Below are 25,311 nucleotides of genomic sequence, written 5' to 3'. Positions count from 1 at the left end.
GAGGGGAGACCTCATCGTTCTCTACAACTGCCTGAAAGGAGGCTGTAGCAAGGTGGGGGTCGGTCTCTTCTCCCAAGTAACAAGTGATAGGATGAGAGCAAAAGGCCTCAAGTTGCACCAGGAGAGATTTAGTTATTATGAAAAATTTCTTCACCAAAAGGGTTGTCAAGCACTGGAACAGGCTGTCCAGGGAGCTGGTTGAGTCACCATCCAGAAAAGATGTGTAAATGCGACACTTAGGGACATGGTTTAGTGGTGGACTAGGCAGTGCTAGGTTAATGGTTGGACTCCATGATCTTAGAAGTCTTTTCCAACCTAAACAATTCTACGATTCTAAGATTCTATGGTTCTATGAAAATTAGAAAGATTTTCTTAATATGTAATCATGCATCCACCTGGCACAATGCTGTTCTCTTCCCAGTGGGCTCATGGAAAAGTCTTCCTCTTCACAGCAAACTTTTACATAATTGTAGACTCCTATCACATTTCAATCCTCACCTCTGACAAAACCAAAAAAAAATTCACTCTTTCATCATAACTAATGTTTTTTCACAACTCAGTATTCATCTTGTCCTCCTGTAAGCTTGTCCTACACTTTCCAGAAGCTGAACACTGGACTTGTGACTTTAACACAGGTTACAGTTTCTATTCAGTCGAGCTGAGTAGCTCCTAAGTCCTCTTCTTAAAGCTTCCAGTCATCTTTTTGCAGAAGTTCAATTTAGCTGTGTTTGGCACAGTGCTATGGAAGAGATATAAAAGTGTTGTCGTTTTGTTTGGGGGGGGGGGGGGGCAAGGTGGTAAGGCAAAAAAGAATTGAAAGCAAAAACTCTTTTTAGAAAGAACTAGTCTTTTAAAACTTAAAAAGAAAAAAGAACAATTTCCCAAAGAAATCAAGGAGGAAATAAGGAGGACTGGAGAAGTTTGAGGGATTCAGATGCTTCCTAAGAAATTCCTGATACAAATTTTCACAAATCAGCTTGCCAGACTGGATGTCTTAAGGCTTCTAGTTCATCAACGTGTTTGCCACATCTCCTCCCTAAAATTTTCCTCTTGAAATAATGATTCTGTGCCTGTGCTTTCAGAAAATGTATTTCACATACTCTGTATCTAAACTAGAGATATCTGAAGAACTTGAAGTATTTAAAACCACTAAAAGCTGATGAGCAATAAGCAAAAATGTTAAAATAGCTAGATTGAGGTACTAAGAGTTACATTAATAAAAGCAAAATGGCCTGAGTGATACATTATGCAAGATGATAAAAGAAATTATTAAAAAGCCTCTTTAGAAACAGCTGTCTCTCCCACCTGTTTTACCACATTGCTAGGGAATTTGAGAGTACCCTTTATATCACCACCCACTGATGCAACCATCTTACATCTATCCTTTCATCTGTGGTTAGCAGCTGTCCTGCACCTCATCTCGCATTTGTCTTGTTTTATTTATACGAAGCCTTTGGGAACATGGAATGTTTCTCATCAGCATTCAACAAAGGGATGGGTAGCTGCACAGTGTACAATTTAGATACATTAATAAACAGAATACATAAATCTTCATGGGATACTTAGGATAAGAAATAGCAGACAGGCAGCTATAATACCTAAAATAAAAAACAATAGGTGTTTAGTGAATCAGTGCTTCTAAGATGCCCAACTACACGGTGGTTTTCTAACATGAGCTAATATATAGTAGATACTGAGACAAGACACACACGGTTCACCTTGTGATCTGGGCTGCATTTGCACATTGGCCTTCGGTTGTATTGAACAAGCGTAAATGGACCGGAACCAGCAGCTCAGCTGATCTAGCATTTCAAAGTGCCAACAACAGTGTTCCTAAATCTACTAATTTATGGTTAACACCTGAAGCTCTCCCCTAGCATTTACTTTCAAGGAAATTAGACTTATCTCCAGTGTCAGTTCTGCAGTAACTGGAGATTGCTCTCTGTGTTTTTACTGAGTGACGTGTCCAGCAAAATCGAGGAGTAGGACTGTTCACAGATTGCTGGACCAGAAAACTATGCAAAGAGCCAGTGGTACTCCTGGGAGAGAAGTCACGGGTAAAGAGAGGACAACGATAGACAAAGGCAGAAAGATGATGGCAAGAGAGGAATCACAAACAGAGAGAACTGAAAGTGTAAAACCAGATCTCAGTAGTCCTGACCAACTTGAACCCCACACTCAGCTTTAGTGTGTACAAATGTCAACTGTTATACAGGTGTAGAAGTCCTAGTAGCCTAAAGGAAAAATATTGGTATAATTTATAAAATCTCAGAGATGCACATATCTGAAGCTTCATCATTCACTCACAAACACTGGCTGCTCAGTGACTGGTTGACTAGGGTGCTGAGAGCACGGCAGTTTTGACATTGCGTGGCTTTGTTTCAGCTGAGAGTTTACATAAAAAGAAACACATAGGTTATTTAACAACTCAGATTACAACATGTGGAGCATGTGCACGTGATTTTGAGACCATGCATTCCAACTCTAGCCTGACAAAACTGGTGCCCCTGCACAACTAAACCACATACAATTGGAGCTCTCTTTACTGATTGTCTCCAATAAATATACAACAATATGATACGTTAACCACAGTACAGTGTCACCTGACAAGGAGCGATGCACTATTTAACTGTCAACTAGTTTCTAAAATTAGGAAGTAACATAACCAACGTTAAGAGACATTTGCAAAGGGTGTTTTCTAGCATAATTCTGGTCTTGAACGTTCATCGCCTGTCCCAAGCTCAACTTTAGCTCCCCCTTCACAGCTTCTACATTACTCGTGGTGTAACCAGCAACAAGGCAAACAGCAGCAAATTCTGGAACAATCCCTCCTGCCCAAGGATGTGGAGGGACTTGTTCTGTGCCGTTCATATGGGTGGAGTCTTTACCCCAGAAGGCAGAAACTGGTATCACAGTGATGGATGTGAGTAAAATCCCTAATAAAACATCCACGAAGTTTTCTCTTGCCAAATTACTTTTTCACTGGGAGACAGGAGGCAGTTTAACCGAAATTACAAAAGCTCTGCCAATACAACGGGACTTTCTTACAGACATCTTCATTATCCTCCACTTGTCACTGCTAATCTGCTGCAGGACACCTGTGGATCCAAAGAATCCAAACAAGAAAAAAATCACTACTAGGCACCGAAAGAGACTCAATCTGCTAACTCCTTGTGCTAGTCAAGAGCAGTGTACGGCAGCGTGTGGAGCGAGGCCGACACGTGCGGAACGCAGTGCCAGCAGGCGTCCGCAGCCTCTGCCTGTACCGGCTTCGCCCGCTGCCGGATTTCACGGCTGGCCGGAGGCGCGCCCCGGCCCGCCGCGCTCCCCAGGGCGTTCGGCCGGCACCGCGGGCTGCAGCGCCCGCCGCCGCGGGGAACCGGCAGCTCGCTGCAGCCCGGCTGGGGCAACGGCACCGGGAGCGCTCCGCAGGGCCGAGCACCGCCCGGCGCCGCCACAGCCCCCGCAGGGGCGACCCACCCCGCGCCGCACCCTCCTCGGGCCGGGCCGGGCCGGCCCAGCCCTCGGCGCGGAGGCCAGGCCGACGAGGCGGCGGGAGCTCCCACAGGCGGAGGCCTCGGCCCAGCCCCGCGGGCCGCCGCCACCGCCCGAGGAGGCGCCAGCGCCTGCCCTCGCCCGCTCTCTCCTACCTGCCGCCGGCCTCCGTCCTCCCGCCCCCGCGGGGCCGGCTCGCTCCAGAGGAAAGGGCGGGAGCTGCCCGCGGCGCCTCCCGGAGGGCGCCCGGCCCGGCCCCCGCTGGGCGCCATGGCGACCTGAGGCGGCGGCGTTCCCGCCAGACCGCGACTCTCGAGCGGGGCCGTCTCGCGCCGCTGCCGCCGGCTCTGCCCGCCCTCGGCGCGCCGCGCGCCCCCAGCGCTGGCCAACGCCGCGAACCGCAACGCGCAGCTCGAGTTCCGGGGAAAACGACACGCGCGCCGCCCGCCCCACGCGAGGTCTTGACTTCTGTGCAGTGCTGCGCGTGACCTAGACACCCCGTTTTGAAGAAGTAAAGATTCCTACTCTAAGGACCAGGTACAAAACAAGCGTAAGAAAGATTTTAACTGAAGCACCACACTAAAAATAACATTTTGGGGATACGTGTCCGCCCCCCCCACCCCTGAACCCTACGGACACGGGTGCGAGAGGTGAAACTGCCGCTGCTCACCCACGGGAAAACACCGGCACGGGAATCCAGGGCAGGCCTTGCCGCTGTCGGTGCGGCCGGAAGCGGCTTTCCGCACTGGGCACGGCCACGGGCGGGACCGCCGCGGTAACGGCTGTCCGGGAAAGGCACAGCACCGGCGGGCTGCCGCGGAGCCGGCTGGGCGGTCAGCGCGGCCCGGCCGCCGGACATCGGACAGGGGTTTGTAACGGCTCTTCGGTGACGGAACAGAGGAGCGGCAATCTGCAGAGAGCACTGCTGACCCGCCTGGAAGGAAAGAGAGAGATCTTCCAAGATGTCAGCTGGCATCACTAGGCGCAAACTGAGCGACCTGCACAAACACGCACGCCGGCAGTGCTTGAGCCGAAGACACTCGTTCCTCAGTAAACAGGCCGCGACTTCACAGACACATTTCTCAAAACAGCGTCAGAAGCGAACACGCTTCGCACTTCTGTTCGGTGGAAGTTTCTAGAGCTTCAAGCAACATATTGTTAGAAGCATTCTAACAATTAGAATAAATTATGTAAGGGAATGATTCAAGGAAGAGCATTAAAATGAATTAATAGCAACAGTTGCATTGATCTTAAATCACCCATGTCATGTACCATGACAGTAAAGACTAGATGTTCAAATACAACCTAGATGTTTAGGTTTCATGGCTTGTTCCTAGGAAGAAGACAGGTATTTTCTTAATGGATCAGACTGAAAACAATGCACTATTTAACTCCCCAAAACAGAACTTAACAGCAAATGGACTTGGTGCTGACTCTTCTGCTTAGAGATAACTATATTAAACAAATTGTAACGAAACATTTGTGTTAGTAAATGAACTACAAGGTGCCACTAAAGGAAACAGGTGATGGTGGCACTGGGAAGCATGTTGTAAGCATTATGAGTAAAACTGTAACCATCAACAGCGGCCATAACAACTACTAATAAACTGAAACATAATGGTAAAATGACCTATTTCATTTGCTAAGTGCTCAGTGTTTAATTCAAAATGTATGCCTTTGCACAGAATAGTATGTCTGTACATTTATTTACTCCAAGCAGTGTTCTGCAGTTCCCTGGGAAGCACATACTAAAATCCTCCAAAGAAAAAAACCAAACAATTTAATAAACCAATATGCATCCAAAATCTTTTAAGCTCATTTATATTTGCTTTTCATGTACAAGATCAAAGAAATAATAAAAAAAAAAACCAGAACCAATCCTTGGATACAACAGTTTGATCTGATTGCTTTTGATACATACAATCTGTTGCAAGGTACTCGAAATTAAAAACAAATGCTCACACGTCATATAACAAAATGAAAAAAAAAGCAAATAAAAAAGTTAAAAAGTACTAGCATGTACATGGATGTAGTATATTAGGAAACAAGTTTATTTGAACATCCATATTTTTCTGTATTTAAAATAGATATTTTAATCCTCCTCTTCCCCCAAACAGCATCTGTTCTCAAAAAATCAAACCTCCCCAAGTTCCATTCTAACAGTATTACCAGAATACAAACAGTAATTAACAATGTCTCATTACTTCTGTATCACCAAGACTTACGCATGCCACCCTCAGTGACGGTCAACAGTAAAACTGTCCGGCTGGCACATTTACTGTATTTACAGTGCAAGTGGGCAGTGTACATTTAGTACAGTGAAATATTGTCAGCAATAAATTTAGTTTCATACGAATTATATATGCTTTGAATACTTAAAAGTTCTGCCATAGGCCTGTGTAAAGCCAGAAACTTTTTTTAAAAAAAGAGAACTTTAAAGAATAGCTTTTATCGTTGCTGCACTTCATCTGATACATCCTCTCCATTACAAAAATGAAAAACTTACAGTCTAAAAAATCACTTTTAACTTAACCATGATTTCTTTCATGACTGAGTAGAGATCTGACCTAAGATTTTGGCAGTTGTTTTACACTGTAAGTCGTGTTTCACATAGCACCCTCCTCTTCCAAATCTGCTGCTGATTTATTATGGAATATAGAAACATGGGGTTTGATTTTTTTACCTCTTTAAGGACTTTGAACCAAGACACTTACCCACCTGAAACACCAATGAAAGAAGAAACAAGTTTGTAGGTTCACAATTCTGATAAACATCGCTATGTGATTTTACTAGGAAACTGCATCAGTTTTCATGGTAAGAGGTATGGCCTTCAGCTGAGGAAAATCAGTGTAGGCACACCGAAGTCAGAACAGGTTGACTAATTCATGCTAGCTGAGAACCTGATCTGCTTGGGATACCTTTTAATATGATAAAACTTACATTTACAATAGTCCAGACAAATGAACAAACTGCATTTCTCAACGGTATCTAATGAATGAGCAACACCAACTGAATCACACTAGAGCTCAGATGTGCAGCTACTGGTAATTGTCCCGGCACCAATGACACTCAGTTTGCTAGGCCAATCATGCAGTGCTGGCGAGCTGGCATCACCACCAGATGACACAGAATCTCCTATTCTTCTACCAATGTCAGTCATGCCACTAAAGAAGAAAGCCTTAGGACCATCTGTTTGTCATTTAGGCTGACAATTTGCAGAAATCCTTAAAATAGAGATTAATCATAATAACAGTAATATTGGTCAGCCCTGCCCGGTCCCCTGTTTGTTGAAAAGATATTTCTGCTATCTCAACAGTTAGCACTAGCAAAAATAATAATAATTTTAAAAAGTCCTCCAAAAGAATAAAGGAAACACAATGCCCATTCAGTAATTCAATTCTGTGCAGATACAACTCTTCTGTGACATCTCATTCTCTATTAAAAAAAAACCCACAAAAACAAACATAAAACCAGCTACTTTTCCCTATGTAATATAACTTCATGACTGTAGGTCTTTGCCTTCCATCTCTTCTTTCAAAATTTTGGGATGTGTGCTTTTTATTTTCCATGTTCTGATATCATGTACCCACAGCAGTTAATCATTGAAAAGGCAGTTTATTATATAAAATTCTTCTATTCTGTTTTTTTACTGAACACTGGTGATTCGTTTTCTGGGTATCCCTATCTGCAGCCACCCTTCCCGGCAAGAATCTACATTTTTTACGTAATCATTTGTCTTCCAAACCTACTCCATATTCACATCACATCACCTCTGACCTTTTCACCTACCTTCACTCAAACAGATGGAAAAATGTCTTAGGGATCAATATTATGGTGCATCAGCAAGATCTTGGTAAGTGTTATTAGACCTGGCAAACACACATTTACGCTGAGTGCTACATCTCTTCCTCTCTCTGCATAGCCTGGATTAAGCTTAGAGAAAAGTTTCAATGCCTTTCATAAAAAGACATATTTTTCAATATAAAAAGCTTAAATTCATAGATTATAAATAACTTCAAAATATTTAAGAATTTTAGGACTTCATTTGCATTTCAGGGGAACTGCAAGCTTAATGTCCTTGATGCCTTCTCAGTCCCAAACCTCTGATAAAGAAGGATCCGTAGGATATACAATAGGTAGAAATACAAAGAACACTCCCTGTGTCCTGTACACCAGTTACAGTAAGTGAAAGACTTAAGAACTGAGCAACTTCACCAGACAAGTTACAATACTGCTTTAGCATTGCCCTGATAAAGTTACCATCTTCTTTCATGTATACAACTACATGTATTTTGACACTGTCAGTTAAAAACATTCCTGAAAACAGTAGGAGGAAGGGGTTTTTCCCACTACATATGACATTAAAAAGATGTGCCACATTTTTCAGACCTGATTTTAAAAGCATGTTTTCGCACTTAAGATATTTGCCACAGATTTTATATATAGAAAAAACTGTTTGTTCATGTGTTAAGTTACAAAATTGTAGTGCTTAATATTTTAAACATAAAAATCTAAGATCTTTTTAAAAAATGCTTGTTTATAATACATCGCTTTATTTTTAAAAGGCAGCAGTCAGTACCAGTCTGGTTTATTTTGCAACAATACTGTAGTGTAAAAATGTTGCTAAACAATTCTGGTACTTTCAAATTGGAAGTATTTATTTTCCAAAAACTATACAGTAATATACTGAAAAAAAGAAACTGCAATAGTACTGTTTGTGCCTTTACAAATATATAATGAGAATTATTATGGCTGATATGGATCAGATTTAATCTATATTCCATACAGCACAGTTTTACTAAGAAAGAAAAAAAAAAAAAAAGATTTTTGAAGCTGAAGTTGATTAAAAAAGCTTCTGATACTATTGTCATAAACATAGTAATAAAACCGCTCTCATGGTCTGATGCTGTGCAGGTTTATTGAACCAAGTGACCTAGTAGTTAGCTTTTGTGATTCATTAAGGGTTTGTGATGTTAATCAATACCTAGGACATCACTCAGGGACATACACAAACACGATCCACTTTCTGTCCTTAAAATGAAACATTTCTGCCTGGTCTGAAAAGGTTAAAAAGTATACAGATGTGTAAAATAGTGTGCTTTTTTTTTTTAAAGAAGAAGAAATATATATGCATATATGTATTTATATATAGATATGTGTATTTTATATTTAAGTTAGTGTCAATCAAATCAAGGCACAGATTAAACTGACCATAAAGATGATGTAACAAAAGTCATTAAGGCAGGAAGTTTTATCTCTTGAGAATTTTCAGATATTCTAGCTGTATCTCAAGAGGAAAAAGAAATGTTGACTTGCATTGTAGGACAAATCAGCATTGAATGATTACAGCCAGGTAAGGAAGGGCTCATTTTTGTTGAGGACTGACTCCACATCATTGAGAATAGGGATCAAGTCTTCTGACTCCAGAGTCCCAAGATCAACATTTGTTCCTGGAAGACAGTCGAGGAAATCAGGGAAACGTGTTTGTTGTGGATTTATGTTCATCGTTGTCTGTGCTGTAGTTTCTCCTAGGAAAAGTAAAGAAGAATAATTCACATACCAAACTCTTCTTGCGGGTAATTTACAGCAACACAATTGATATAAAAATTAGACTCCCCTTTCCCACAAGCACTTGTGAGCATTGCTATTCTCTACAAACATTACCTCAAAACCATATTTGCTTGCAGAATGCATATTCTTGTAAGAGTTAAATTCATATACTTGCTTTGCTCTCGAAAGCACAAAAGGCTCTTTCCAGCAGTGTTCAAAGTAATCACCCTCTGACTGTCCACTTGGGAAGCATGATTGTTCAAAGTTCACTAGTCTGCACAGGGAGTAATGCAATTGAGTTTTACATAAACCCTCTACCCTGCTCTCTGCACAAGGGCGAGTGCTGTCCACGGGGCATAACTGAAAAAAAGTGTTTTAGAGCAATTTAGCTCTGCAATATTATAATACTTTTTTCATAAATTAATAATAAAAAGCATTAAAATCTTCAATAGAGAAACCTTCACTCTTTGCATCATCTAGAACTTCTGATGACTTCAAAAGGAAGTTTAGGTGAGGAAGTGCTGAGAATTTCACTATCTGGAAAAATACTTGTTGATTTCCTAGTAATTTATGTCATTATTTTAAACACCATGAGAACACTGATATAAAAATAAATACATACCAAAACCTAAATACATTCAAACATTCTGTTTGAAGGCAAATCCAACTGTAGCATTGTAAGAGATTTATTAATGAGATTGATTTCCCACAGTTAGAAAATGCAGTGATTTGCACCAAGAATGTAACCCAAGACCAGATTTTTACTACTCCTACCTGGGACTATGGTATGAAAACACAAATTAAGGCTCACAATTACCAACTTTTACTTGTTTTGTTTAGTATCAGTCTAAGGTAAAAGGGTAGAATCTGGACGCAAGATAAAGCTGAGAACCTTCTAGGCACTAAATATCTTTCAGGCATTTTTCCCCACAGTCTCAGTCTGTTCTCTTGAACAGGAAAGTGAGAGATTATTGTCCAGTTATGCAATTATAAAACATTACTGATTATAACACAAAGCTATTAATATCATTCTATTTTAAGATAAATCAGAGTATTCTACCTGTATCCATCTCATCTACGTTGCTGAGGAAGTCTTCAGGTGTTGTTGGTATACTGTAGCATCCTAATCCCAAGCCACTGTCTGTACTCTGCTCCCTGGAATGGTATGGCCCACTATAAATTGAAACACGAAAAACATCAGTAAGGATGTTCTGTTAGACAGCAGAGTAGGTTAAAGTTAAATACTGAGTCATTAAGCCTCATTCTCAACTGTTGGCCACTAATGTGGTCATGTTACATCAGTCCAAATATGAAAAAACTGAAGTGAGGCCACTCTTAAATTCTGAAATGCACACATGTATATATAACTCTCTAGACAAAACCAGTTCTGATAGCCTAAAACATATGAGTTTGTTTATACTGAGATAATGTACCTATTCTACCTACAGTCTTCTACATACACCTACAGCACAACTAAAAACACCTGTTACCATTTCTTTGGGTTTTTTTAAGATTCCTTCTTCAAGTATAAACTGAAAGATTTCAAGTCAGCCACTCAGCCATAGCCCCTGTTCACAGTAAGTACGAAAGATGATGATATAGGAAACTACTTGAGAGAGAGAGCTTCGAAAGGGTAGAGAAGGCAACAGACCAATTGGCTCATGAAGAGGGAGTGAACTTGCCTGTTCAAGAAAGGATCAGATACATTATTTGTAACAGGCCTCATGTCTTGTGTCATGGCAGGTGTATTCACAGCTGTCTGAACCGGGGCCATGTTTTCTGAGTCCATGGGAAGTTGTCTGCACAGAGCAGCTTCCTGGAAAGGCAAATAAATACAAGGGAAGGGTTATTCCAACAGCTCAGAAGTACTGCAGTCTTGTAACAAGTGAACATGTAACATACACACATCTTCTTACAAGGTGACTGATGACTGTTTACATGACTGTGAAGAAAATCATACTGCAGACAGCTAGCGTCTTTCCTACCCACCTGTGCTGCCTGAAAACACTGCAGCATCTCCCTCTCGGTGACTACCACAGCTGGAAGCCAGTCCCAGAGTTCAGCCAGCAGGCAGATGTGTTGGAGGACTTTCTAATCAGCTTCACCCTAACCAGAGAGCCCATTTGCCTGTTTAAACCAGCCTTGCTCTTTTTGCGTGATGCAGATCACGAAACGCTCATATAAATGGCTTTACTGGCAGAGCTGTCACACTGGCAGCCTCTAGCGAGGGGTAGTGGCAGACAGCCAGGGGAAAGTCAAACCTTGAAGAAGCACAACTACCTGCAGAATGACTGCACCTCTACAGCCTTGCTGGCCACAGATACAATCCCTACAAAATCAAATTACCTATGCTATAGCTTCGGACACCTTGTATGTCACCTCATCGTAAAACGCTGGCAGGCCTGCACATTACAACTGATTGTTGACAGCCTGTCCACGCTTCATGGGCCAGCTGACTCCAGTTGAGGGTTTTCACATGCTACAGCTGTGTAACACTCAAATTGCAATTTCAGGTTACTCTTCAGTGAGGCCAAGTTCTCTGAGAGCTGAAGCAGCAATAATAATGCAGTTTAAAACCTACAGACTCAAATTTTATCTCCCATGTATCTGTTTCTAGCAGCTTACCTTACGTGAAATCGCTCTGTTTAAACTGGCGCAAAAGAGAGCAAAATTAGGCACTGAAACAACGGGAGCTGCTAGGAGATGACATCATTTGCTGTACACCAAAGCAGAAGAATATCACTTGCATCCATAAAGTACTTAACATGTTAGAAGAAAACCACTGGAACCAAGACTTTGACCCAATAATCTTTAGAAAAAAGCCTCTGCCTATTAATATGCATCTGCCTAACGACCTGTCTCATGTATACTGTCTTTAGGACGACAAACGAGCAATGAGAGCCCAAGGAAACTCGTTTCAGAACTCTTCCTGAAAGATCAAATCTTCTAGCACCATCTCTGCGAAACAACCATGACATCTAGTGGTACCGAGGCCTCCACAAAGCTGGTTTGGCCCCACGGGGATGTTCCAAACAAACATCCTAAGACCTTAAAATAATAAAGCTGTATCTGTTTTTCACCTAGCTTGCTCAACCTTATTGTTTTTTTTTTAGATGAAATAAGCAAAGTATTTCATTTAAATCCTAGTAGAAAGCTTTTATCCACTGAATCAATCATTCATTCTCCCAAGTACAGAAAATATTAACATGTTTTTGAGGCTAGAAGATGGTGTTTTACTATGTTTTCAATTTATTTCTTCATTGGGGAGGACGGGTCTGATCTCTTCATGAATAACGCACCAATTATTCATTGAGTATTAACATATATTGGTGCCTATCGAGGCAATGTTTCCTTTATAATCAAATTATCAATATATTCACTGATAAATAACAATTTACATTAGATTGTGTAATTATTTAGTAAGTGCTAAGAATAAATAGTCTGAAGATTCTTAATAGCTTATGTATATAAATAAATCAGCTGGAGTCTAAAAATGTACGAACCTCAGAAAATGGGCAGACTGGCTTTTATAACTGTCTCCATGAAGATACTGAAAGTATTTTTTTAAATATAAGAATATAGCTGGATGCAGAATTATATATTAAAAATCATTCGTGGGTTTATGGGGGTTGGACTAGATGACCTTTGAAGGTCCCTTCCAACCCTAACCATTCTACGATTCTATGATTCTAACAGCAACTGCAGCAACAGAAGCAAGGTGAATACTAGAAACATAGCAAGAAAGAAAAAGAGAAAAGACAGCCAGAAAAATACAGAAAGAGAAAGGAAGCAAGAAGAAAGGGAAGACAGATAAAATGAGGCAGGATATACTTAGCTAGGATTTTGTTGTTGTTAAAGTCCAATCCAGCAATGAAGTTCATATTTTTGATACTTTGGCAGTGGATTTTCAAATCTCACTGGACATTGTTCCACACTAATAAAGATAAGATCAGAACAGGGGAAGAAAAAAAAAGAAGGAAAAAAAAACCCTTTCCCCTAGTTGCCAACATGGGAAATAAATGTTGGTTATCATTCCGGTTCCTGTCATTTCTAAAAACCAAACGCTGTTACTAAAAATAAAGTACTGAGAACATGCTGTTCAAGATTCAAGTATTTGCCTCTTTCAGAATACTGTGACTAAGTCCTAATTTAATGGAAATAATTTCTCTTTGCTACTGTGCACATGCTTTAGTGCACTGAAAATACTGCCCCAATACCACCTTTTTTTACTGTAAGGGTGATTGAACATTGGAACAGGTTTCCCAGAGAGGCTGTGGAGTCTCCATCCTCGGAGATATTCAAAACCTGACTGTATGCAGCCCTGAGCAACCTGCTGCAGTTGACTTTGCTCTGAGCAGGAGAGCTGGACCAGACAATATCTACAGGTCCCTTTCAACCTCAACTATCCTGTGACTCTAGGAATCAAGGAATGTCCATGTGCATACATACATCTTTCTGTTCAAAGACTGCTTTTCTGTTTTGGACAATCTTAATAATTTCTTGCCAGCCTTCATGTCATTTTTTTTTTTAATTATCAGACTGAAATTCAATTGTATTGCTCAATAAAACTGCACCACATAAAACATAAGCCTGACAATTTCTTGCCTGTAGGAGGTGGTAGAAAATCTTTTCTGTATCCATCAGCTTCTAAATGGATCATATAGGACAAATCAGTGTCTCAGCTTGTTGGGGACTGTGTATGTGTGTGTTGTGGGGGTAGGGGAGAGCTTGCCAGGCTCCATGATCATGAAAGAGAAAAGCTAAACTGAAGATATGCTGTCGAGAAAAATGTTAAAGCTGAAAGTTGATAATAATGATTAACCAGAGATGGCAAAGGCTAGCAATCAACTGTTAGCCACAGAGAGCAGTGCCAAAGAAAATCTATGAAGGAAAAGTCATGCACCTGTGGAGAAGAAAGTCCATTATTTAAGGGTGTATTTGCTGACAATTAGTAGGTGGATTAACAGCAAGAGTTTTGAAACTCCTTTGATTAAAAATGCCAGATGCCTAACAAGGGTGATATTCTAGGAAGTTCTGTTTCCAAAATGGGTAATGACATATTGACAGCCTGAAGTTCTATCAGAGTAACTAATTTTACATAATTGTTCTCACCGCCAAAGACAGCTTATTTCTGAGACTAGTTAATTCCATCACTCTGAAAGACTTGTATTCACTCTGCTGCTTTCCACAGCCATTGCAGAAGTACTGTATTTAAGACAAAAGATGTCTACAAAGAAAGTAGGGAAATGTTTCCAAAAAACACTGAAAAATCTGTACAATTCCATGCTTTTAAATATAGACAGAGATAAATACCTTCTTTATGGAACACCTTTAATTAAATTAGCAAAAAATCCAGCACTGCTATAATGATACATGCTTTTCTAAAAGGCACTCTGTAAAGGCTCAGATGTACGACTTTTCTTGTGACACTCATACGGAGTCTGAGACCGAGCAAAGCGGATCCAAAGGAAGACTGTAACACCAGAGGATGACATTAGCATTCCTGAAAATTCACTTAAACACAACACAAAAAAATATATTTTGTAGCTAGCCATCTAGTTAATATAATAAATTATCACAGGAAACATGAGGCCTTTCTCATTCTTCATGTCATGCCTTCTTTGAGCTCATTACAGAAGCACAAACACACCGCTCCTCCCTTGAGTCTATGATTCCTCTGGTAGTTTTCCAAAACAGCAGATTTCTGAACCTCCAACTGATTACAGAATGCACTTGCACAGAAAATCAAACTACACTGCAAAAAACATAGTGTTGGTCACGAGGGGAGTTTCACATCTTTAACCCTCCATGAAATAAATATTCTTCCTCTCACACTGAAATGCACAGAAATAGTTAAGAATTTTCTTACAGCTTTTCATTTCTCTTACAGTCTGACTCAAAAAATGCCCAGCCAAATAAACAACACCGAAGAGAGTAGAGAATTTCTTATATCTACTGCTGCTGGCTTGTTCCATCTGGCAAAGCCAACCAGCCAAAACTGCACCTGAATTGCCTAAATTTAGGTTTCTACAGACACAAAGGCTGCATTTTAAGGACCCTCCTCCCAGAACAGCTCAAGTTCCAAGATGAGGTTTCTCTAACAGGGAGTAAGCCACTCGATGACCAAGGTCAGTATGTTTTTCTGAGTACTGAAAGCCCTGAGCACAATGTGCACACTACTGCACATGCAGTCTAACTGCGCTGAGCATGCTTAGCAGGTCCAGTTCTAACCTCTAGCTCTTTCACGTTATACTAGAAGAACTTTCTGATAATGCAGTGTCTGTGCCACTTCAAAAGACAGCTGTGACTGCACTTGGGACAACCAGTTACAGCTACCAGGAGCCAAGCGACAACAGAACAGGTTTTACTGGGGGCTAGATGCCCAAGTAAGTGCTAAGGGCAAGCTTATATAGGCCAAGCTGAAACTTGTGCTGCTTCGATGTCACAGTCAGTGGCCGCCTAACCGCAGGTTAGCCTACACTTGCTGCAACCATATTTTCTTTTTACAGAACAGACACAGGCACTGCCTTCCTCCAGAAAGACACAAATATTTTCCTGTATCATATTGTAAGGGGAAAAACCTGAAACACTGGTAACCTCAGTGACTTACTCCCCATTTCCACAGTAATTTAATTTCCAGAAGTAGCTCAGCATAGACTATTAATGAAGTAAGAACAAGGGCTCAGAGACTATGTTACTGCTAGACACCAGGCTGTTTATCCTATGGTCAGTATGATAAACAGTCAGCTATTTGAGAAGGATTTTTATTAAACTTGAACGTTTTTCACTGAACTGCCTTCCACAAATAGCAAGGCATTGCAAAATGTCCATTCTTCCCAGGGCACTGGACTGCTCCTGCACAAAGCGCTGTGAATTTCAGGCGTACGTGCAGGCCGTAGCGCTGGCTGCCTGCCTTCTGTCCTGCAGTGGAGCTCTGCAACCAGGGCATTCAGATAGCCATCTCTTTGGAAACACGGTACCAACTACTGCCAGGTTCAACGCAGAGAGATTCACACCCAGGTTTATTAATCATGTCCCCAGATACAGTGACTGGCACTCCGGACAGCAGGATCAACAACCCACTCCAGGAACTTTTAATCTACAACATGATTTAGACAGGCCTTGCAGAGCAAGACAATTTGTAAGCTGAAAAGCCTTCAGCACCCCCCAAAGGAAGACTCACACTAGCATTCACAAAATCTAAGTTCCTGTCTCTTCTTTGTTGCAAGAAACACTACATTTATAGAATCATAGAATCATAGAATAGTTAGAGTTGGAAGGGACCTTCAACAGTCATCTAGTCCAACCCCCCTGCAAGAAGCAGGGACATCCCTGACTAGATCAGGTTGCTCAGAGCCTCATCCAGCCTGGCCTTGAACGATTCCAGGGATGGGGCATCCACCACCTCTCTGGGCAACCTGTTCCAGTGCTCTACAACTCTCATTGTAAAAAATTTTTTTCTAATATCTAATCTAAACTTACCTCCTTCTAATTTAAACCCATTACCCCTTGTTCTATCACAACAGGCCCTACTGAACAGCTTCTCCCCATCTTTCCTGTAGGCCCCCTTGAGGTATTGGAAGACCGCTATCAGGTCTCCCCGGAGCCTCCTCTTCTCCAGGCTGAACAGCCCCAACTCTCTCAGCCTGGCCTCATAAGAGAGCTGCTCCAGTCCTCTGATCATCTTTGTGGCCCTCCTCTGGACCCTTTCCAACTGGTCCATGTCCTTCTTGTGTTGGGGACTCCAGAACTGGACGCAGTACTCCAGGTGGGGTCTCACCAGGGCAGAGTAGAGGGGGAGAATCACCTCCCTCGACCTGCTGGCCACGCTCCTCTTGATGCAGCCCAGGATGCGGTTGCCCTTCTGGGCCGCAAGGGCGCATTGCCCACTCATGTTGAACCTCTCGTCTACCAACACTCCCAAGTCCTTCTCCTCAGGGCTGCTCTCGATCCAATCCCCGCCCAGCCTGGATTTGTGCTTGGGATTGCCACGACCCAGATGCAGGACCTTGCACTTGGCCTGGTTGAACTTCATGAGGTTGGCACGGGCCCACCTCTCCAGCCTGTCCAGGTCCCTCTGGATGGCATCCCTCCCTTCCAGCGAGTCGACAGCACCACACAGCTTGGTGTCATCGGCGAACTTGCTGAGGGTGCACTCTATCCCACTGTCCATGTCACTGACAAAGATGTTGAACAGGGCCGGGCCCAACACGGACCCCTGAGGGACGCCACTGGTGACCGGTCTCCACTTGGACATCGAGCCGTTGACCACCACTCTCTGAGTGCGGCCATCCAGCCAACTCCTTATCCACCGAGTGGTCCGTCCATCAAACCATGTCTCTCCAGTTTAGAGAGAAGGATGTCGTGCGGGACAGTGTCAAAAGCTTTGCACAAGTCCAGGTAGATGATATCCGTTGCCCGTCCCTTGTCCACCGATGCTGTTACCCCGTCATAAAAGGCCACCAAATTGGTCAGGCACGATCTGCCCTTGGTGAAGCCATGTTGGCTGTCACCAACCACCTCCTTGCTCACCATGTGCCTTAGCATGGTTTCCAGGAGAATCTGCTCCATGACCTTGCCAGGCACGGAGGTGAGGCTGACCGGCCTGTAGTTGCCCGGGTCTTCCTTACTCCCCTTTTTAAAAATGGGGGTTATGTTTCCTCTCTTCCAGTCATCGGGGACTTTATTATAAAGTTACTTGTCCTGCTCTCACGTTGGGAGTGGTGTGGCACCTCCTGTGTCTTTATGTCAACATATTGCATGTTGCTTGTAATACGAAGTCAATGTGCACTGTATAACACGGAACAACAGACTCATGCATGATGGGGTCAGTCAGGCTGAGGAAGCGAGTAAGAGTACTGGCTCCACCGTATGATGACGTGTGCTGCTCCTCTGCCGCTGCCTGATGCAGGCGATTTGGTCAGAAGTCACGTTATCATTTTAGCACTGCTACACACTAGACTTCTTTGCCTCTTTGATACTATTACAGCAATGGTCAATAGTAACAGATCAATTACACAGCCACGAAAGCTGCGTGAGAGCTTGTTACGTCCTGTTCTCTATTCTAAGCATGACTACAAAGTTCTTAGGCAGCATGTTCAGGAATCTCCCGCCCTAGGTTAAAAAGCCTGGCAAAAAATACCAGAGCCCTCCTGCAGCTCTGTGAATGGCAATATTGCAGTCGCAAACAACATGAACAGCCTTCATTACTCTAACGAGCTTTCATCCCAGGTGCCGGCGTGCCTCCTGTTGGCTGGCAGAGACAAGCCTCACCACTTCGTTCAAAAAGGACCAAATGCCCATAATGATCTGCTTGACATGACAGCATACGGCTATTTTAAAAACCCAAAGTGGACTTTCAAAATAAATAACAAAACAAAAAAAAAATGTAAAAGCCCACAGTACTCTGACATGACAAAGGCACGTCAAAAGCTTCAGTGGTTATTTGCAAAAGTCTTTGAAAGTTTCAAAGCATTGCGGTGAGTTGAATTACTCACTGCCTCTGACCACAGTTCTGATGTAAACTCTTTTTTAGCTGCATGCCAGACAAATCTAGAAATTGTCGCCTTTACTGGAACCCTCCCTGGCAGAACTGAGCTGAACTCCACACTCTGCTGCCAAACAGTTACCTCCAGCCAGGGGAGATGAGTGAGGGCATTTTTATAGCGAGTTTGCATTGTGAGCCACTTCTCTTCCAGCCCTCATACTTAGGGTGGAAAGTGACAATCTAGATATTGCCTATGCCATCAATAAACCAGACTATGGGCCAGCCTGTGCAGTGGAAGCACACAGCAGGGCATTTTTCTGTTCAGGCCACAGCAGGCCAGTAAGATTCCTCTCTGGGAGGACAAAAACAGTGATAGATCTTCCTCTGCATCCCCATACACCGCTCCTTCTACAGCCTCTTCTGAGCCCCTGTATCTTTCTGTGCATGTATTTATGGAATAGGGTTGGGAGATCAGAAAGGAACCTCTGAGAAGCGTTCCCTTTTTGTGACTGTTTGTACCCTTCCAACCAAGGAGCAAGATGGCACTTGTGCACCCAGGGAAATGCTGGGACATCTTCCCTGTAGGACGCTTTCAGAGATTCCTCACTGACGTCACCTCTAACTACTTCCACTTCCAAGAGCTCTTGAGCAGCATGCAGACTCTTCATTTTCCTTTGGAAAACTGACAAAAACAGATCAGTAAGAAAGAAAATTAACTCTTCCAGAATGACAAAACTGAGGAAGGGAATATTTATATCGAAAATGTCACACTGGTTTTCTCAAATGCTGCCCTTCTTGTGATCCGCTTCCGTCTGCAGTTCTAGAGGCTGTACCAACTAAAGGGAGCGGAGGACAAAGAAGGAAACAAATTCCCTAAGCAGACAGCTTCCAGAACTGCGTATTCCCCCGGCGGGGTGTGCTGCTCCGCCCGAGCAGCTGCAGCCAGGAATGGCTGTGGGGAGCCAGCAGCTGCTGCCAGGCTGAAAGGAGGTTTGTGACCCTCCAGAAGAATTCCTCCTCTCTCACTCTGACTCTCTGCACCTCCTCGCAGTTGCTAGCAGCAGTGTGCCACTTACTCAGAGTTTTTCCCTTAGACAGGTTACACTAGAAAAGCAAAAGCAGCAGTGAAGGGTCAAGGCAGGAGTAATTGTGCTTGAACATCGATGAGTCCGGCGGGATTTGTTGCATCCTTCTCAACTGCCAGGATTCAGGAGCGCTCAGGTTACTGGCAGGAAGTTCACAAAGTTCTGTTAGGAAGGATGGATTTTGCATCTTGCTTTCCTTGAGCGGTAAATGTGTTGCTCCGTAAGAGCCGCACCAGTTCTGAAAACTTTATTAATGCAAAGTGATACTGTCCTGCTTTATAGAACATGGAGCTCAAACAAACACCATAGGTGCAGGGTGGCACTGGGCATAATAAATTAGAGGCTTGATTAAGTATGGCACAGCTGCAGAGCGCTGTGTGTGTATTAGTTTCAAAGTAAAACACAGTCAGCAGAGCAGGGAAACCAGCCCCTGTGTTAATGGCACAACTGTTTGGAAGTTTAATTTGCTCTTGTCCTGGAGCAAGAACAGAGCCAAAGAGAGTAAAAATAGCTAAACATGTTATTAGCACGATGACAATTATGACTAAGCTCACACCAGATATCCCCACTCTCTTCCCACACCCATCTCCGTTATGTTCTGAGCTCTTGCCAGTAGAGGAGAAGCTATGCTAAAGCCTTGAGATCACTGCTCCGGTCAGAGAGCACCACCTTGAACGTCGTTCTGCGCACACAGGTAATGTATCATAATGAAACTTCCAAAAATTAAGGGTAACGGAAATGGAACATGGGCATAAGAGGTTGGTACCTGTACAGTTTCCAGACTCAGGTCTGAACCGTGAAAGTCAAATTCAGCCCTGATGTGAGCAGGTAAAAAAAAATACAGACACTTCAGTGGAATCAGATCTGCCTTTCATGCCTGTTCAGCAAGAGCATTGAGCACTCGCCTAACTTTAAGCACGTACATATATTCACCAGAGATGAAGGGAATAAGCACACGCAAAGATAGCCAAGTGTTGCTCCAGAAGCTATAAAAACATATCATTTCAATGCTTTTTTTTTTAAAAAAAAATGTAGCTAGATGGTGCTGTATAGTTTCAAAATGTATTAATGAATTTTTGTTAATTACTTTTGTTAAGCATTTTTTTTTAAAAAGTTCTTAAATATATTTAGAGGCAGGAGGGAAAAGAGTAAAAAATATAAATTAAGCAAATATATTGTTCTAAAGTGTTTTTACAAATATTCTCACTAATGTTTTTGTGATTCTGCTCGTCAGACATTCATTTTCATTTCATTATCAATCTCTCTTTTACAAAAGCCTACTATACGGTAGTACGTATATTCATCCTACATTTCGTCTTTTTGTCTGCACAAGATGAAGTTAGTAAGGTTCCAGTGGCCTAATGGGAGAGAAATTTTAATTACATATAGTTTGTACATGGAAAGAAAAGTACAATCGTATTCTTGTTGACAGAAGTCTGTATTATATAAAGACCCTCACCAAACTGCATTTTTTATCTGCATATGAAGAAAAAAAAAAGCACCCTCAATACCATTCTAATAACTTTTAATTTGGTGAGTGATTGCAATAACGCCTATTGCTACTTTTTGAAAAGTGATGTTTGGGTAAAATGCAATTAGAAATTTTTTGTTCTGAAATAAAAGCATGGAAAAAGAGCACCTCAAATTCTCAGTCACTGTAAACATTAAAGACCTTTTCTTCTATTAATTTTACTGGGGTAGTTTTTAATTGCTTAAAAAAAACTCCAACTCCAACATATTTAGCAAAACCAACATGCAAGGGCTGCAGAGAGGAAACAAAAAAGCTGGCCATTAATTTGAGGTTTTCATGATTGCTGCCTCTAAAAGATGACAAATCCTTTCTGAGCACATCTCCCTCCTGTTAAATCTGCTCTGATCATCCAGATCTCTATTTCAGATGTAAAGGTTTTAAAGATGTATGTGTCCCTTTCTTTGGTACCCACAAAGTCTTCCAGAGGTCACTGAGATGCTCTAGTTTGTTTTCATCACTAGTCTGTTTTCTCTCAGTCATTCTCTTCCGGACTTGGAAGAAAAAGTGGATCACTCCTCACTTACTTGTGGCTAGTCAACCTATGACATCTATATCCTCACCTAAGTGTGAGGATTTTTCTTAGGCTTCTTTTTGCATTTTACACAAGTCACTAACATTTCAATATATTACAGTAACTTATGGTTCTATAATAAACAATCAGAAAAGTCTCACGAACTGGCGTTGTTAGCCCAGTAACAAACATGCTTCTATCTGCTGCAAAGAAATGTCACACTGTATTTCTAAATAAAGTACAAACAAACGTTACCCTAAAATAACCATGAATTGTGGTACAATCCCCTAGGCAAAAGAGCTGAAGGCATGAAATAATAATTTCCACAAAACTATAATTTCCACAGAGGATGGAAGTAAGGATAGGCAACCTGGGAGGAACACAGAGACATTGTCCCAGCACATCGGGATGAGGTTAGGAAAGCTAAAGCCCAGCTGGAATTGAATCTGGTCAAGGGATCAAAAACAACAAGAAAGGCTTCTGTAAGCACCTAAGTGACAATGGGAAGGCTAGGGAAAATGCGGGCGCACTGCTTTTCCTGTGAGGACAGGCTGAGCGAGCTGGGAGTGTCCAGCCTGGGGAAGAGGAGGCTGCGCGGGATCTCACCAATGCACACAAACCCCTGCAGGCAGGGTCCCGAGAGGAAGGAGCCGGGCTCCTTCCAGTGGTGCCCAGTGACAGGCCCAGGGGCAATGGGCACAAACGGACACACAGGACGTTCCCTCTGAACGTCACAAAACACTTTGTCACCGTGAGGGTGACCCAGCACTGGCACAGGTTGCCCAGGGAGGTGGTGGAGTCTCCATCCTTGAGACATTCAAAAGCCATCTGGACACGGTCCTGGGCAACCGGCTCTGGGTGACCCTGCTTGAACAGGGGAGTGGGACCAGATGACCTCCAGAGGTCCCTTCCAACCTCAGCTGCTCTGAGATTCTCTGATTTTGTAAAAGTTACCCTTTTGAAATGTACTTAGAATTGCAACTGCAGTATTTACAAGGCCACCAATAAAGGCACTGTTCTTGATAAAATGTATTTCATTCACACTCTTCCTGAGAGAAACAGGTTATTTATTTTCTCTAAGAAAGCTGATTAATATGCCATGCAAAACACAACATCACCAGTGGACTTGTCTGTAACAGAAGAAACACAATTGGTAGAACTTTTTATTTCCTTAAGGAAATGTGAAAGAAATTACGTATCTATTTTGTACAATATGAGTCATTATATAGAGCTGAAACTTAAGGAATAGAACAATAAACAAAACATCCATGAAGAATCATCTCTAGAAGGTCTTCAAATTAGAGGTGTTCATGTAAGATATGAATGTAATTTTATTTTAATTCAAAGGCAGAGGGTGCAAGTCGTACAGTTGGGATCAGAGCCAAAACCAACTCCGTATGTTCTGCCATTATCTTCACTGAAGCATGAATATGGTCTGCTATGCAAACCAAGTTAAACTGGGAATTAATCAGTGATAGTTGCTCTAGATTCATAAACAGACGCAGAACAGAATTTGTTCCTTACACTACTATTATAGCTAGTGAAAAGACACCAGGTTTGTAACTCCTGACAGATGGCTGTTTTGTGTTCTGTTCAATTTAGAGAAAAAAAAAATGAAGTGTTCTGTTTATATTAGCTTTTCAGTTACTCTTACCTAAAACAATGATTAATCTTGACAAAAAATAACAGAGCTACTAATTCTACCTGGTAAAAATTTGTATTATTTGAACTAAAGCCTCTTGAACAAAATACAAGATACAAGCAGAGTATCCTTGGCGTTACCTGTCGCAGTAACTCCTCCTGACGCATCCTAATTCGCTCCCTCTCCATCTGGATTCTCTGGAGCCTCAACTTCTGCTGCTGCTGCTGCTGTGTGGTCAGTGCGCTGGGCAAGTTCAACAGCCCCGGCTGCGGAGCCTGGGGAGGACGACTCTGCTGCGACATGGCTGTGCTGGCTGTTACCTGGTGCTGGTGATTCATGACTATGGGAAAGAGAATAAACCATGGCTGGTTAAGCAGAATTGTACTTCAAGGTAACAGAGGGCCTAGGACACATGTTGCTCATGTACAGTTTAGAATTATTACAACTACTGTATTTCACATGACTGAGATAACTACTCCATCTGGCAAGATCTGGTACTAGTAATTACTTCATAAATTATTTTTAATATTTCATGTGTGTATAAAACATGAATACCTATAATACAGCAAGTATTTATACTCATCCTGGTATGCTCAAATATTTACCTAATGATAAGTAGTAAATGACATGCAAGTTTTTTCAGTTGAAAATTCCTCTACAAACGTGTCTATATGTGTGCCTAATACGCAGTAAGCTAGTAAAAATGTTTTCAATCTTAACATTTTCTTCAATGACAGATCTAAATTAATTATTGTAAGAATAACTACCAGCATAACTAATGTGCCCTGTGTGTATTTCCCACCACTGTGAAGGAGATACACACTTTTTTCAACGACACGCAGATGAGAGCTGTGCCTGTTCCAGTTAAGCAAACCTCGTAGGAGGTCCTGTTCCCTGGCAGGCTGTAGCCTTCCTGTATTATCATGAACAAGCCACAATCTCTGTGTACTCATCTACAAATGAGGGTTAATATTATTTTAATATCTCACAGAAGTGTTTTAAGCACTCCTTACCTCACAGGCACTCACATATTACAGCGACGAAAAACAACTCGAGAACTGTAACTGAAGGGAAGAAGTGCAGCTAAGGAGACCCAGCGAGAAGCCGGACTGTCAGAAGTCACATACTGTGACTTCGCATACTGTTTCAAAGCAAGTCAAATGCAAGGAAAAGGTAGTTAAACTGAAACTGTACCACATCCATAAATAAAAAAGCAAAGTAGTGAGAATCACTACTATACATTTGTATATTGCTTTTTATCTTTCGCTCATTGTTTTTACCATATGACAACTGAAATCTCAACTCAGTTCTGTGCTTCTCAGACCTGAACACACTTACGCTGCGTACGCGCCTGACCTTGAAGGACACAGTACAGCAAGCACTGTGAGAAGTGTGCATTCAAAGAAAGGGGCTGATGATTTTACAGCCTGGATCAAACATATGATACCCATACAATGCCAAATGCTGAACTTAACTTACTCTGGCAGTTCCAAGTAAAACAATTGTTTTAAAGGTTGACTTTATGCTAGCCAGCTTTCTGCCAAACCAGGTACAGTCATGTCTTTCTGCGACTGGGGTAAGGCAGGTACGCAGGCACTAGGCCAGCATAAGCTCTGCCCTGCGTCGCCTGACAGAAATATTTACACGTGCTCACGTCAGACCTGAATCAAACCTTTTCTTCTGGGCCATCCAGCATCACCCAGGTCCAGCACGCAAAGACTGTGGAACCATTTGAGAGTGCAGCTGCACGATATTTTAGCTTCAGTGGCAAATCCAGCTCAAGAAATAATCCAAGTTAAAAGCAGCCCTGCAGTAATATAACCTTTTCACGGATTCAGTTTATGTGTGGTCCACAAACAGCTGTATCCACACAAATGACACCATGCTTCCACATGAAACCAGTGCTGCTGTTTACCATCTCTTCCACACCCAGCTGCTTGTTCCTGCCCACATGCTACCCCTTTCCTGAGCTGGCAAAAGCATTTTTGTGGCCACACAGCAAACTAAAAA

At 42.3% G+C, this 25,311-nt stretch overlaps 2 protein-coding genes across 2 annotated transcripts in view; both read right to left on the bottom strand.

The window, feature by feature from the left end:
* The window catches only part of LOC104485860 (uncharacterized), a 48,300-nt gene extending 43,946 nt beyond the window's left edge, over window positions 1–4,354 (bottom strand). Inside the window, exons 1-2 of the mRNA XM_086754162.1 lie at window positions 4,170–4,354; window positions 3,651–3,984 (exon numbers count right to left, since the gene is read on the bottom strand). Of these exons, the coding sequence (XP_086610288.1) occupies window positions 3,651–3,984; window positions 4,170–4,354 (519 nt within the window). The remainder of the gene's footprint in view (window positions 1–3,650; window positions 3,985–4,169) is intronic.
* Window positions 4,355–5,300: 946 nt separating this feature from the next.
* The window catches only part of WWTR1 (WW domain containing transcription regulator 1), a 76,704-nt gene continuing 56,693 nt past the window's right edge, over window positions 5,301–25,311 (bottom strand). The window contains exons 3-6 of the mRNA XM_086754407.1: window positions 23,442–23,641; window positions 10,728–10,861; window positions 10,106–10,218; window positions 5,301–9,023 (exon numbers count right to left, since the gene is read on the bottom strand). Of these exons, the coding sequence (XP_086610533.1) occupies window positions 8,839–9,023; window positions 10,106–10,218; window positions 10,728–10,861; window positions 23,442–23,641 (632 nt within the window). The 3' untranslated portion in view covers window positions 5,301–8,838. The remainder of the gene's footprint in view (window positions 9,024–10,105; window positions 10,219–10,727; window positions 10,862–23,441; window positions 23,642–25,311) is intronic.

This window comes from Chlamydotis macqueenii, chromosome 9, assembly GCF_036417535.1.
Source record: "Chlamydotis macqueenii isolate bChlMac1 chromosome 9, bChlMac1.mat, whole genome shotgun sequence".
In the NCBI taxonomy this organism is placed as follows: domain Eukaryota; kingdom Metazoa; phylum Chordata; class Aves; order Otidiformes; family Otididae; genus Chlamydotis; species Chlamydotis macqueenii.
The sequence above is the reverse complement of the archived record's forward strand: the minus strand, read 5'-3'. Positions and strand labels throughout refer to the sequence as shown.